The sequence below is a fragment of the Rhea americana genome, unplaced genomic scaffold (assembly GCF_003343005.1).
Source record: "Rhea americana isolate MKP2758 unplaced genomic scaffold, rheAme1 scaffold_246, whole genome shotgun sequence".
NCBI classification, from domain to species: Eukaryota; Metazoa; Chordata; class Aves; order Rheiformes; family Rheidae; genus Rhea; species Rhea americana.
In genome coordinates this window covers 950392-965836 of record NW_028186364.1, presented here as the reverse complement: position 1 = coordinate 965836, position 15445 = coordinate 950392, and the positions used below count along the sequence as shown (strand labels likewise).

The window sequence follows — 15445 nt, the reverse complement described above, 5'->3', positions numbered from 1 at the left end:
ACATATTTTGACTGCAAGCTTTTAAGGACACAGTCTCTCTCTTATAAGAATGTGCCACAGTGAGCATAACAGGATTGCTATGGATATGTCTTCACTATACAAAGTGATGAAGAGATATTCAAGTGCATCTGAGTACAAGCAGTACTACTCTGATAGCAAAGAGCTGTATCAGAGCTCATAGGACCATGTGAAAATTAGGTCTTACCTGCTGTTAGCACAGGGAAGAAGCAGAAGCCTGCAAAACTTGCATACAGCTTGAATGGCCCACTTGCAAAATGGCAGCAAGGCATCCACAGGATGTCCTCCTCAGAGGACGCCTCTTGCCAGCAGTTGTGTATTACAGCCTGTTTGCCACATACATATACAGTCCCCCAACACAAGTAAATTTGCTCTGCAATGACTGTGTGTTTAGGATTTTCCGTTACTCCCTGATTAGCTCCCACATGAGCAAAGCACGGAGTCATCATTTTCTCAGCCTATTTACCCTGAAAGATTTTCAACTGTGAAACACTGGCTTCTCATTCCTTTGAGTCCTAGTGTTTTGCATGCACAACTGCAGAGAGTTGCTCCAACTTGCCCTGAGAACAGCTTTTCTGATTAGCTAGCTCTGCTTCATCCTCACGAGTCCTTCGCAGCATATCAACTTGCTGCAATGGAGGGAAACCATCACAGTGCACGTGCAGCTTTCTGCACTGACTCTCTGACATCTGCCAGCCCCCTTGCTAAAGGTGAGGGAAGGTAAAGCAACAGCAGCAGACAGGCAGAGCGGAAGCRCGCCAGAGGCGGTTCCCTGCTCCCCTCATGCCATGCATGAAAAGCCTGACTTTCTCCTTAGCACACAGATTATCCAAAGAATGCTGGAGGCACCAACACTTGGAATCTGGGCTGAAGTAGGGAACAACTTTTACCCTGGAGAGAGGTTGGTTGAAGGAACAAACCCACTCTTGTTTCTCTCTAGATCTATCTCCAGGACAGGAATTGAATACAAAGTGCCTTGGCTGTCTGGAAAAAAAAAGAATTAAATCTCCCTTGATTTTAACAGACAAGTCTCAAATTCCCCTCTGTATTCTTTCTAAAAGGGCTAGCATAGAGCTGGGTGTGCATCCTGGAACGGGCTCTCTGTCACCAGGGCTCTGCGCAAATCGCCATACATGCTAATTCCAAACCAAATGCAGCAGGGAATTAGGCAAATGGAAGCCACTGTGCCTACTTAATGATGATGTCTGAACATCAAATTTAAAGCTGTGTTATGATTGTTTTTGATTTCTACTCCCCTGATTAGCTTTTTCTGCATCGTGATTATTATTCATGCCCTGAAGAGACTACTTGTCACAGTAGGATGATGAGACCCTGTGACCTAGGCATTAAACAGTGCCAGGAAATGCATTCAGTATGACAGGACTCAAACGCAAAGCTCAACAGACTGAGAACACAGCCTGGCTCTTGCTGGGATGCTGTCTTTAAATGGCCCTCAAAGGTCACAGCCACAGATGTGGAACATCTACACGGCAGGGTTTGCCACAGTGCAAACAGGTAAGGAACCTGGTCTGAATTAATCCTTCCTAGTTGTCTGGGTAAGCAGCCCAACAGCAGTGTATGGACTATTTAACTAAATTACACAACAAAAATAAAAATACATTAAATCTTCCTTTTGCAAAGGTCTGAGACATTGGCAATATCCTTCTTCCTTCCTGCTTTCTTGCTGTAGCACATTACTGCTTTTGTTCTTTTACAGCAACCATTATGCTTGGAGAGTACTTTGTGGGCTGGGGAGGGGGGAATGTTCTGCAGACCTGGTCCACACAAAACCGTCTACAGCCCATTTGTGTCAGGGCCAACAGTMAGAAACCTGTTCAGTGTTGCAGATGACTTTTTCTTCTCCTATATCCCTCGACTTATTTATTAGTATAAATAATTGCTGGAGGGGCTGCAAAGAGGACCTGCGATGGTTAGGGGACACGAAGAAAAAGATGTAAGCAAGGAACCTCTGGAGGAGGAGGAAAAGGTAAGAGCCAGAGCCTCTAGTTTCCCAGAGACATCCACGTTCAAGTGAAATTTGCATTGCTTAGGATYGCCCACCCGGAAGCAGCTCTCATGTCTGGACTGTTAAGTTCTACAGCACTCTGATTCAAAGGGAGGATGGCCCGAAAATGCTGCTGTTTTACAGAAACCAGCCCCAAAGGAATGCTAGGTCTCCCACAGCTTGCGATTCATTCACTTGTACAATTAGAGGCGCTCGACGCAGTGCTGTGGTCGGGCTATGACACAACGAGCTGCTGCTGGTGGGTGACCCCAACTCCTACGCACACAGGCTAGCTCCAACCGGGGAGCGGACTGCAGCCTGTTTTCTCTGTCCTCCCCCTTGCCACCTACGGCCCTGCTAAAGAGCTGCCAGGGCTGAGGCTCCTTCTAGCTCCCTCTCCCCGGGCAGCCTCCAGCCTGCACGCCGAGAGCGGGCCCCTCGTGGGGACGCCACCCCGCGGGGACGCCACGCTGCCCTGCCCACCTAACCAATCCAGCACAGCGTAACGATCAACCAAGCAAAATGAAAGCACATGACCACCTACCAACACACCTTGGCAGAGGCGAACTCCACACACGCCGTCTCCCCCCGAGGCAGGTGATGCGGGAGGCGCCCTCCAGGCGGTACCCAGGGAAGCAGGAGAAGGTAAGGACATCCCCCACGCCAAACTGCAGGCCTTTCCGGATGCTGTAGGCTGGGACCTCCGGCTCATCGCAGGGCTCCAGGTCATATTCTACAGGGGACAAACAGGTGTTCACTGAACGGTGGGTGACACTTCACTCTGCTCCCACCAGCGAGGGTACTCCAGGCCCTGAACCTGAGGATGAGGAGGGTGCACTGGCATTTGATCCAGCTGCAGTTCAGGTGAAGCATCTACCCAARACCTACCTCCTGTCTGAGCCATCAAGACCAGCTTGCTTTTCACTCTAAATACACAACACTCAGGGTGTCACCGGAATCTTGATTTAAACCAAATCAAAACACAAGAGGTCCTATTTTCTGTTGTCATTGTTGGACAAATGAGAGTGACATCAGTGGCGACAAAACACAATGATAATCTGTCATCCTCTCCTCTGAGCCTGGTGCTAAAGATATTGGAAACCAATTAAATTCACCCAGCTGCAGAGGGTGAATCCCATCACGCAACTAACCTGCCACATACTCTGCAGCTCGGAAAGGGAGGAATTGGGTTGAGAAACAGAAGCAGAGCCTGGCTCCTCTGGGGGAAAAAAAAACAAACAAAAAAACCCCAAACCAAAACTGCTTCGGGGAAGCTAGAAAATATTGTTTACCTCCTTATGTCGGACTTTACCTTTTAAAATTGTCATAAAGGAGCCTCCTTCAGTACACTAACAGGTCTGGTGTCTGCGTCTGCTATAGTCAAATGAAGATGAATTGATCCGAATGGGATTTCTGCTGCCTCTACATTACTAATCCTGAAAATGAATGCACACAGCATCCTGCTTGGGAAATGCAAGAGAACATTTAAGCTGCTAAACGAAAGGTCATGTAGCATTATGGCTAATAGCCAAATGTATGTCTTTGGCCACAAAACGTTTTGAAGGAAACCTCTTTTGAGGGTTAGTTTTTGAAAAATAACAGAACTGCCAAATACAAAGTACGTACACATATATCAGTAGGAAACTAAAAATATAACTGACTTCCATTTTCATTTCTCAAAAAAGGAAAGAAGTCCCTGAAAACACTGAAAATAATTACAATTCAGTGGGTTTTTTTTTTAAGGTAAAAGGCCATTTTCCCCCATCAAAATCAAAGTTAACTGGAAATTTTCTGACTAGTTTCCACAGGGTATCATATGTGATCTCTGATTTCAGAGGCCAGAACAAAGGTATCTGAAACCAGCTCTTTGAGCATAGCGGAAGGGTTTATCTGCATCTATGGCAACAGCTCTGTCCATCGAAGACACCAAGAACATCAGCATCCAGCTCTGCAATAAAGAATGGTCACTTCCCTTTCACATCAGCAGACAGAATTTGCAGCTCTTGCCCTCAGGACTAGAAAGGTATGTTAAATACAGAAAAGAAGAACAAGAGTGTGGTAAGTTTTTGCTTGTTTGCTRCCTGTTCTCCCGAACGGCTTATCGGGGTACTCAGGCAATAACGACTACATTTTCTGAACTGTATGCACAGGCAAACACTTTGGCAGTCATTTGTAGGAATTAAGGTTAAAGGACACAGTTAAACACCTTGTACTCTTCAGGCAGAGATTATACAAGTAAAGTGTTTATTTGCAAGTGTGATATCTATTTTGCATAACAAATGTAACATTTTATGAGTCCCTCTCCAATTGCACCATGCACACAGCACTCTTCACTGAYAAATTCTGAGGATCTGGGATTTCATTGGAAGGAACTATATTTTCTGTAATAACAAACAGTTTGAGCCAGCAGGGTAAGTGGCTTAGTTTAGTCAGTACAGAACTGAACCTTAGAGGTCCTGGCTCTATTTTCACCAAAAGCTCTATGACCGATTCTCCTTCCTGTATCCTGCTCCTAGCCCTCCAGCTTAGCAGAAATGCTTGGAGCAGAAGCTGTCTCTCATGGGTGCTTGTCCACAGCTGTCTCCAGTTCCCCAGCACTACCAGTGGGCTCTTCTAAACGTGGCCTAGGTTACACAAGGCACATGTTACACCTAGGACTGGCTGAAGCCAGCAGCAGAGGCTGGGTCACTGGAGGAGCAGTTTGCRAATGGCCATCGGCATCCAAGTGGGGCATTGAACCAGAGGAAAAAGAAACGAGGACAGCAGACGGACAACGGGAGTGACCAGCTCTGCTTTGCTCCTTATCCAAGAAATCCAGATTGCTCAAAGCTGCCTTCCAAAAGATCCCATCTGTCACAGCTTCCCATGTTGGAAATGCTGTACCTATTGCAGTCATTTTCCTTTGATAAACAGAGGAAAGAGGGATGACATACCCCAAGAAAATTCAAGATCAAACTCTGTTCATAAATAGAGCACAAAAATTGATGARGTGAGAAGGGAGAGGACAATAAACACCTTTGTAGTGGTATTTAATTCCAGTGGGTTCAATCCCTGGCTGATATCATGCAAGACAAGAAAAGTGCAATTACAGAGACATGTTCATTCCTRCTAGACTTCCAGAGGTCCAAGAAAAATTAACAAACAAGAAGAGGCACTCAGAAATGAGTGCAAAACCAGTAACAGCATTTAAAAATACTTTTATTTAGAAGGTATATTTAGGGAACACACCCTGTTCAGCTTTTGGTCATCTACTGCAGCTTAAGGCAGACAAAATTGCTATYCCTGTCAGTATTGGGCCTGAAAAGAGGGTATTTCTTGGGACATCCAAAGAACACARTGGTTTAATGCCAGAGCACTTTACTGGGGTGATTACAGTAGTGTGTAGAGAGTAACCTCAATCACATGCACTGCATCAACAGAAAATGATTCCCAAGACTTGCACTGAAGCAAGAAGGAAATGAAACAAGTGAAGTCTTTGCCCACCCTGATCTTACCAGAGAAAGTRATGTTGAAACCCTCGTAGGACATGGAGAAGTCTGAGATGAAGCGAATTTGAGCAGAGAAGTTTCCAAAGAGCCCCGCGCTAAGCGGGGCAGGGAGCCGAGAGCCAGTGAGCTGTTTCAGCGGCTGAGCAAAGCTGCTGTTCTCGGTGATGAGCAGGTAGTCGTGGCCGTTCTCCAGGTGGAAAGTATGGAAGGTGAAGAACACACCTATGGGGAAGGAACAACAGAGATGGGTCCCCTCAGCAGCGTTTCTGCGGCACCCTGAGTCCAGAGCCAACCCCCCTGCTCTCCCTGTGAGGGCACCAGAGGTTATTCCCGGTTCCCCACAGCAGCAGCTCGTCTGGGAAGAGGCAGCGCACTGCAACACATGGGCACCCGCAGGTTACAAACGAGCAAGAAGAGAAAGGCAGAACAAGGTGCAGAGTACAAGGCCTAGACCAGAGCAAGGCAATTAAAACCTTCGATTTGTTTGCCTTTGTAGCACAGAGACAACCCAGCACAGCTCAAAGAGCGACAGCGGCATGAAGGACTGAGCCTAGCAGTGTAGAAGATTACTGTATTTAAAAAATCTTTAAATTGGTTGCAAGAAGCGCAAGAGCTGTAGTTGTGAAAAAAAAATTCAAAATGAAACAAAAACACTCTGGAAAGAATTTATACCTACAAAAACAGGGCTTAGGCAAAGGACCAGGGAGCTCAAAGAGAGGCTTTGCACACCTTCCTACGAGCGGACCGAACGCTGCTCCTCAAGAGACGCACGGGCACGGACCACTTGGGCACCCTCAGCCCCGGTGCCTCCCGGGCAATGAAAGCCCCCGTCCCAGGCGAGAGCTACGTCCTGCGACCACGCAGCAGCGCCCAGCACCCGCGCCAGGCCCGGGCGCAGCCCTGTCCCCCAGTGCGTTGTCATTTCTTGCCGGACACCYGTTCCCAGGAGGCTGCTCCCGTGCGAGGCGCAGGGCAGGAGCCAGCCGTGCAGCCGAGGGCGTGGGCAGGCTGCTCGCGGGGGCCGCTGAGCTCGGCTCCCACCTTCTGTGGAAAAATTCTGGAAGTAAAGCTATCCTGACRCTCTTATTATCCACATCATACTGACAAAAATAAATACCGCAATAGATCCAGCTACGAAAAGAATCAGCCAAAGACATAAAAACTGCTCTTCTCTTCTCCTAAATTCAGTTTCAATAATTTGAAACATTTAGGCTGGAAGGCTGTGACCTTGCTGCATTTGTAAATGAGCAAGGAAGGAGTAACAGATTACTAAAAACATCCTTCACACCTACAGACACAAATTAGTAAGTACTTCAAGATTTTGCAAAAGCCTTCAAGCTAGGTGATTTCCACACTGGAATTCAAATGCAATTAGAAACACTTATTCTCTGGAAAATAATTCTGCCTTTGAAAAACAAAAAATGCCAGCAACAGCTTTCAGAAAGAAAAGCGAGGTGGCATTCTAGATCAGAAACCCTGTCACACAAAGTTAGCAACCTAAAGCAACGCGTAGCAATAAAAAAGCCTCTTAGCATTTATATGGTTTCTTTCACCCATGGATCTCAGCRCACCTCCCAAGCACGGGGCAGGCTCCAGCACCCCGGCTCGCGCCGATCTGCACGTCACCCCCTCTTAATCCCCCTGAGCTCAACGGGGCTGTTTGCAGAGAAGCCCGCTGTGTTGTAGGCTGGTCTTCCTTAGTCACAGTCCGCTCACTACCTCTTCACACAGGCATCAGGAGCGCCCAGTGGCACGATCACGTTATTTCATTTAAAGTACTGATTAACACCGCAGACACCGTTAGCCTGGGGAGACCCAAGAGCTGCCTCGCTCTGCATCCCATCTCAGCCAACGCACAGCGTCTGCTGCTTCCAAAGCAAGCACAGGAACCCTGTAAATAAGCATCAGAGGGATAATCTCCCCCTTGTTCCCCATTAATTTCTAGAGATCAGGGTGAGACTAACCTAGAGACTGAACGAAGCCCTGGAGCGTGAGATTTAATGGCCATCCTAGCAGGTTTTTGTCAGAATCAAATTGTAGCTCTGAATATCCCATTTATCCCTAACTCTACCCAATGTTTACTGTTCACATGTAAGCAGATTCTCTCCAAGGACTGAAGGGCACATAGGTGGTGTTGGCACAAAGCCTTTCCCATGGAGCTAGCAGCCAGGGAGCAGCGCGGCCCACGGGCCACYGAGCTGCCCAGTTCTCTGCCCAGCCTGGTCCCTGTCCAGCGGCTTGGTGCACCTGACTGGTATTCACAAGTACTTGTGCAACTTGGTGCTTAGTGAAGACTGAAAGAGGGCTTGTTCTGGTCACAGACTTTGAATATTACTTCTTTATTTGCAGGTAAAGATTATTTGGAGCCTGCCAGAAAATTTTTAGTTCGTTTCCCTCTGGAAAATACCAAAAAGGAAGGAAGAAAGGAAACTGCAAAAAAGAATAATAAGGAAAATAAATCATTTAGAAGTTCTCAGATTAAAAATCACAGTCCTTTTTTTGCATTTAAATATCTTTAAAATTAAGCTGCTTTTAAACTCAAATTGTACAGCCCATTAGTCCAAAAAGTAAATCAGCGTCTGCAGAGCATAAAAACAACTCTTGTAACAACCACCTTGTTTCATTTAGGAGACTCGTGGGCTGCTCACRTGCATGAACTTCATAAAGATCTCAAAGGGAACGACTTGAGATTGGCTTTTATGTTGCAGAACGATTCACTGCTCTGTTGCTGAGCCGGCAGGGAATGGTCCGGCACCCTGGGAGTCAGAAGCCCTGAATTTTACTCCTGGTGCAGCCAAACAGGCTGCAGCGTTTACAGCCATGGGAGATAGCAGTGTGGGGCTGTCTCTCTTCATGAACTTACTAGAATTTAACACATTTCAGACATCTCCCCGTTCATCAAATTTGGCTGAAACTAGCCAAAAGGGCCAAGAAGTTATACAATATGACAGCACCGATAAATGCACTGCAAAATACAGAAAAGAGAGAAGGAAGACAAAGGAAAGAAAAGCTGTAAGAACTTAAAAAGGAAAAGCAGGACAGAAGACTGAGCTTGGGCTATCAATTCTTTCAGTAAGCACAGAAAAGGAGTCAGTAACCCTCTCAGCAATGCCGAGATGAAAGGAGCCGCCAGTGTCAGTGTCAAGCCCCAAGAAAGAGGTGTACAGGCACCTCATGCCAGTGCTATTGGCACAGGAAGGATCACGAATCTGTGACTCAAATTGCGGCAGATGGATAACGAATCAATCCATCAGTCAAACTCGGAGCCCTGCTGTCAATAGGGAAAAGGAGTAATAATCAGCATTCATACCATAGGATTTAGGTAAGAGAATAATATCAGGAACTTCCAAATGCCAGGCAAGATACCAGATCAGCACAGCAGGGAAACAAATTAKGTTGGGCTGAATCATTTCATCCTGTAGAAAAGTACTTTTTCCAGAGTTCTGAATTCTCTGTGTTGAATGTCATGGCTGCCAATATAAGCTAGCCTGGAAGAGCTGGTCATTTTAAGTACCAACTCACTCACCAACGTAAAAAAATTATCTCTCATAGTCAGCCTCTGGATAACTTYCCTGCAACAGCACTGCTCTCGTACACGAGCATGCTGACTGCTGACAGATTATAGGCAAATCAGAATAAAACGTCGTTCAAGATTTAGGATGCGCTGTTGGGAAAAAACACTGCTGTGAAACRCAGAAAAGCCACTAGTTCAGCACTTCATCAGAAGTTGAAACACGGGCTGAAAGATCCCGACAAAAACCCAAGCAGAAGCCAAGTAAAGCTCCTACTAACACAGAGAAGGGAGCTGCGGGGAGATGCCTGGTTGCAGGAAGTCTGCACTGACCTGAGCTGGSAGACATCTCCACGCTCAGTGTCAAGCCAGGAGCCTGCCCTGAGCTCTCCTGCAGGAACCGAATGGTGCTCGTGGCCTGGGACGGCAGGAGTGCTGCAAGCCCTGCAGAGAGGCGTTTGCTGACGTGGGGACAGAAGCCTAAAACTAGGACAAGAAAAACGAGGTGCACTGGCAAACACTCAAGTGATGCATGTACATCCCTTGCCTGTTAACGTTGCTCACAGCAGAATTATTCAAGGTTCTGGCTTTAATGAGCACCAAAATTCACACAGTGATCTCCAAGAATAGGTAACAGAAAGACAAGGACAAAATGCAAAGAGAACACCGCAGCACAAATGCGCCTGGGCTGAAGGAAGCTCAGAAAGGAGTTCAGTGATGCTTTTTTTTAGGCCTATTCTGTTCTCCAGGGACTAAATTCATTCCATCTCAACGGCTACTGCTCTGACGTGGGATCACTCTGTTCCATTGCACTTTAGGACCGAGAAGATACACTGCAAGAATGCTGAAAAGGGCTGGGAGAYGCTTGTTGCAAGGCGTTACACAGCACTAACACAGCAACAGCTAGGAAAGCAGAGCCTAAGAGAAGCAGAACATTGCTGCAAGAGAAAGAACGTGTATGTACCTGTACGTGTGCATACGTACACTCCCCCAACACAGTCCAGCACCTAAATAAACTCCAGCATCTTTGACAAAGCATTAGAAAACTGGACACCTTTCTGTGTTTGCGTCCCTCTTTCATTACACTGGTAAATAAATGACTCGCCTGAACTAYGCAGACAAGGAAGCAGAGCTTTCCCGACAAGAAACCTAACTCCGTTTCAACTTATTATAACTGTCCAACGTCCTCTATGCATCCTCGCCTCTCCCTCTAACCTCTAACTGTCGGTTGCAGCTTGCCCAGCCCTGAGTGTGCCACAACCGCACGCCAGGCCTGGCGCAAAGCGTCCACTGCAGAGCCAGCGCCTGCGACGGCCACCGCGCCGCGCCCGGGGCACCCGCGCCGGGACAGCGAGCCCACTGCGGGCTGCAGCAGCGTCACTGACCACAGCACAGGGCACGGAGAGCCATGAAAGCATCCACCCAAACACGACGATACGAGCGCGCTCCTTGTTGTCGGTGTRGATGAGTCTCTTACTTTAAACACTAGGATCTTTTTCTCAGAATCTCATCCTCACCTTTCCTTCCCTCTTTCCAGCATAACCTGATAGGCAAAAATAGCTGAAACTCTTGTCAAACGCCTGGACCCTAAAAATTCTAGCTAAAATCAGCCAGATTTACAGATAAGCTCATGGTTTGATTTGCTAATATTCAGTACTCGCAGCCAAGGCTGGAGTTTTTCAAAAAAAACACAGAGGCCTCAGAGTACTAAAACTTGTACTAGCTTTTCAGAGAACTCAGTATCTAGCTTCTCTAAGTGTGAAAAATACACCTGTCCTGTTCAAAAATCCAAACTCTTTGAATAACCTAAAACTCTGTCACATCAAAGCGGTCTAAATGATGTGCAGAGAAGTATTTCCAGCGGTGCTCTTCCCTGCACTACTTAACTGGCCACAGCAGGATCCTTCACCAGACAGGGGAAAAAAACCCTGGACTTGTGCACACATATCCCCACCACTTGGAAATGCACTTTTCCTGAAGCCTTGCTTAGTTTGGTCAGAAGATTTTCTTTTGATGTTGGCATAAAGYACACACGCCATCAGAATTACACTTTATAAAAGAGTGTCGGTTTGCCGTGTTGTGCTTAGCTTAGCAACAGGATACTGCAGTGTCTCAGCGAAGAGCTGAATCCAAGGCAGAGTAGATTAATGAAGAGTGGATTGCTGCTACTCAACAGAATACTTTTCACAGCATGTGATGGTTCCCTTAATGCACTGTGCTGTTCATTGACAAGTTTATATGCTCTAATACAAATGGGTATTGCAAAATTGGTTCATGATAGCTCCCATTGTGCTGACATCCGGTATGACTAAGAAGAGAGAGTTATATAAGAGAGCATAAAATCACATAAAGGGTATAAACCCTTCATGCTTACCCCAAGTAGATACTGATTGGATTAGGAAAAAAATCCTTCTACACTCGCCCTCACACATAAAACTCGCTCCCTAATTGTCCATGATGCAGTTTCTGGCAATTTTCCACCACGACACACAAGATCGGCCTATGTTGCATAGGAGGCTGAACTAAACAGACCTGTAACTTCCATCTCTGGTGAAAATACATAAATACTCCTAGCTAGTGGGCAAATGAGAGCTGCAGAACTAGGACAGAGCTGGGAAACTCAATTCTGTCCCACATTTGGAAATGTTTTACCAAATGCTTCCCTCTGTAAAATGTCATGCAGATAATGAACCATCACTGCAAAGAACAATATGGGAAAAAGCACTATTGAGTACCAAATACTTATGCAGTGACATTACTGGTTGTTTCCCTTCTGTATGACATTACTAGTGATACTGAGTATCCAAAACATCATCTAACCTTCCAGGGAATATTGCCACAAAGCTCTCTTTCTAAGCCTGAGGGTAACTCCTGGCACAAGCTCTCAAATCTGGAGCCATCTTTCCCTCTTAATCTTAATTCTCTCCATTTTAAAGGGAGTAAAACATAGGACCATAAAAACCTTTACAACTTGTCCAGAAACAACATTTGGCTGGTGGCAAGAAGGGCAGCTAGCCAAGCAATGGGTACTAATCATCACTGCCTTAAAGACAAACTCCTCGTTTGCACAGGGAGCACCGGCCTTCCACAGACTACCCTCCTTCGGACCCAAATCCAACCCTGAACCTACTTCAAGCTAAAGTTTTCTCACCTTTCCCATGTGATGTTTCTATTGTCCAGGTGCAGTTTAAGTTGTTGGGATAGAAATCAGGGAAGCCTGGGGATAAGATAGTACCACTGGAACCACGAATGTAACCTCCACATAGAGCTGTAAAACAAATAAATAAATAAAAATAATCCAAAATTTATCATTAATTGAAAGACAGCCAATCCTTCTGAACATCAGCACAAAGCCCAACCCATCCAAATACACTGATCAAACATTATTGCACCCTTCAGAATTGCTCTTTTGGGTATGTCTGACAATCATGGGAAAAATCGCAGTAAGGCAAGAAGCTGCAGCCTCTGTTCCACAGCAGATCTGCAAAGTCAGTGTTTACCGTCTCCTGCAGAAGTTTTCTTCTACGGTCCTTACCCTCACAGCTGGGCAGTGGCCGGCTCCACTGGAAGTTTGGCTCACACTCCAGGGCTTCGCTGTCACTTAGGGTGTAGCCTGAATCACAGCTGAATGTCACCAGTGCRCCCACATAGAAATCATTGCCATGGCGCTGTCCGTTTACAGGGATCCCCGGATCCAAACAGTGGTCGGACTGGAGCTTCACAGCTGTGGCAAACAAAACCATTCACATCAGACCCCTTAGCTGGCTGTACAGGTGCAGTTATCAGCCTGTGAGAAAGCTCACTCCTTCTACAAACTCAAAGTCCTACTGATTATTCCCAAGGTGAGAGGATGAAACGGACAGAGGAAATCAGCTCTGCTTCCTTCTATTAATTATATTCTATAGATGCTAAAATAAAAATAAAACCTCCTAAATAATTAAGATGGTCATATAGCAGAAAGTGCTGCTGACCTGTAACAGCTTTGCATTCTCAACACACATCAGTGTAATAACACTACCCGCCTGGCAAAGGGGAGAAGCAGCTCCAATGGGCCTCTGATTGAGCCCTTTGTGCTGTGGAAAAGGGCAAAATTACCTGAATAACYGCACTTACTTTCATATCGGATCTGAAAGCCTATGTCAGAGTGGCTTTTGTCAGTGGTGAAAAGGAGGTAGAGGTAGTTGCTGGTGCTGATGAGGAACTGGGGCACCTGAGTCCCATCATAGACACCTATCAATGGGGAAGAGTAGGACCGGCCATCTCGCACTTCCAAGGTGTCATAATTCACCTCAGTCTTAAATCTGAAATGGACACAAGAATACCACTGTGAAAAAAACGTATGTAAAATTTTTCTATATTGTAATCCCGAATAGGCCCTAATGACTAGACTGCAGCAAAGGCCATGCGATAATACATAGGCCCGATTCTACTGCTTGATCTTTGGTTGACATTTTAGGGTTTTTTTCTGATCTTGCATCTGCTTCATCTGATGTGGTAAGGTCTTTGTGTCAACAAGTGTCTTATGCTATGTGAATCTCTTTTGTGCTGCGTAAGAGAGAGGAATAATCCAGTGGACCAGGTTCAATTCCTGCCACCGAGACAAGTTGCTTTCTCTGTCAAAGCCTTCATTTCCTCCTCTGCCTTTTTCTACTGCAAGTTCCTTAGGGCATGGTCTCTAGCGACGACCATAATGGGACCTGTATTTACAGTGCAAGTGCACATGGTTCTCAAAATCTTACAGACATGCTCCTAGCTAGCTATGAGTGCAATAACAACAGTAATTTCTAATAAACAGTTTTCAGATGTATACACACAGATTCAAGAAAGTATAACCTGCTTGAGTTGTGAAATCAAGGGGAAGCCAGGAGACTAAATATTTCTCAGTCAGGTGCTCCCGGCTGTTGCTTCCCTGGCAGACTGAGCACAGGGGTGCCCAGCCTCTGAGTATTCTCAGTGTGTCTAGAACAGCACTGCAAATTAGCAGGAGTCAGTCAAAACAAGAAGGGAAAATCATCATTTTCCACATTTGTTTTCTTGAATGTTAAGTGACTTTTAATATCTTGCAAGGTGTTTGGAAAAAAAAAAGCACAGGGAGAAACTCAGTGCAAAACACAACAGTTCATCCCCTCTTTCACTGGGGGTGGCTATAACTCAGGAGCCAGCAAGAAGACCTGAAAGCAATTGTTAAATGTGTGAATAAAAAGCTTTGTAAAAATCCACAGTGACCACCTGTCAAATGTGATCTTGATGGGGTAGCCTGGCTGGGCTTCCACGACCCACGCGCAGTTCAGGGAGTCCTTGTAGAATCCAGGCCAGCCAGGGGACAGGATGGTCCCGCTGGGAGATGTGAGGTGGCCCCCACATGGTGCTGAGGAGAAGACAACACAAGTCAGCTGAGAGGCATCGGGCAAGCTGGATCAAGATTGGACTTACACATTGCTAGCGCTCAGTGCTTTTCCTGCAACACAGTAGCTTTCGTGCATTATTGTTTCTCATAGGTTAAAAACAAGGAGAGCAAGTGAAATAGTAACACTAGCTGGGAAGAAAATGGCATTTTGGATCAAGCTTAAGATGCAGCAAGGTGCTAATGTATCTGTGAGAGAGCTGGCAGTCTGACCTTGTGCAGCAGCTCTAAGTGGAAAAGGTACACCAATAATTATTAGATATAACACCAGAGAAAAGTTTAAGGTGAGTTTGGATTTAAGTAGCTGTAGGTACAAGAAAATCTTTCATATCTGTGGTAACTGAGTCATGTCTTTTCTACCACAAGGGACACCATAAGATTGTAGCATTTGCCTTGTGCCATCAGCAGAAGCTGAAGGCATATTATTATCCTTTCCGGGGAAAGTACACTGGATTAGATGGACCAGAGTTGCAAAATCCTACAGCTCTAAGCAACTGCAATGTATTGTCTCTGGAGATATTTAAGGCCCACCTGGATGCAACCCTGGCTAACCTGCTCTAGGTGACCCTACTGAGCGGGGAGGATGGACTAGATGATCTCCAGAGGTCCCTTCCAACTTTACCGATTATATGATTCTATGATTGTCCTCCAAGTAATCAAAGAGAGTGGAAATCCGTGCCTATTTCTGTGAGTCCGTGCATTCCCTCTGCTCAGCACCTTGCCGGCTCTGTTGGCTATTTTTTCTTTAGATCCCACTGGGTTCACTTACTCGCATGGGACATCCACGTCTCCAGGTGGCAGCCAAACAAGGTGACCTTTCATGGGCTCAGGGGGTTTCCAGCAAGCAGACCAAGCCACCGTCTGCACTGGCTTCCCCCCAACACTCACAGCCAACTCGCTCTCCACAGCCCAGAGGGCTCCTGCTTCTGCACACAGGTTGTCAAAGCAGCACCAACGCTGGGGCAAGTCTCTACAAACAACCTGAAAAAGGTCCCTTCCAACCTCAACCATTCGGGGAC

General features: G+C 46.3%; 1 protein-coding gene across 1 annotated transcript in view; it reads right to left on the bottom strand.

The window, feature by feature from the left end:
* CSMD2 (CUB and Sushi multiple domains 2) overlaps positions 1–15445 on the bottom strand; it is a 324269-nt gene that overhangs the window by 109580 nt on the left and 199244 nt on the right. Inside the window, exons 16-21 of the mRNA XM_085306730.1 lie at positions 14252–14390; positions 13136–13323; positions 12558–12746; positions 12174–12290; positions 5518–5733; positions 2568–2756 (exon numbers count right to left, since the gene is read on the bottom strand). Coding sequence (XP_085162856.1) covers positions 2568–2756; positions 5518–5733; positions 12174–12290; positions 12558–12746; positions 13136–13323; positions 14252–14390 — 1038 coding nt within the window. The remainder of the gene's footprint in view (positions 1–2567; positions 2757–5517; positions 5734–12173; positions 12291–12557; positions 12747–13135; positions 13324–14251; positions 14391–15445) is intronic.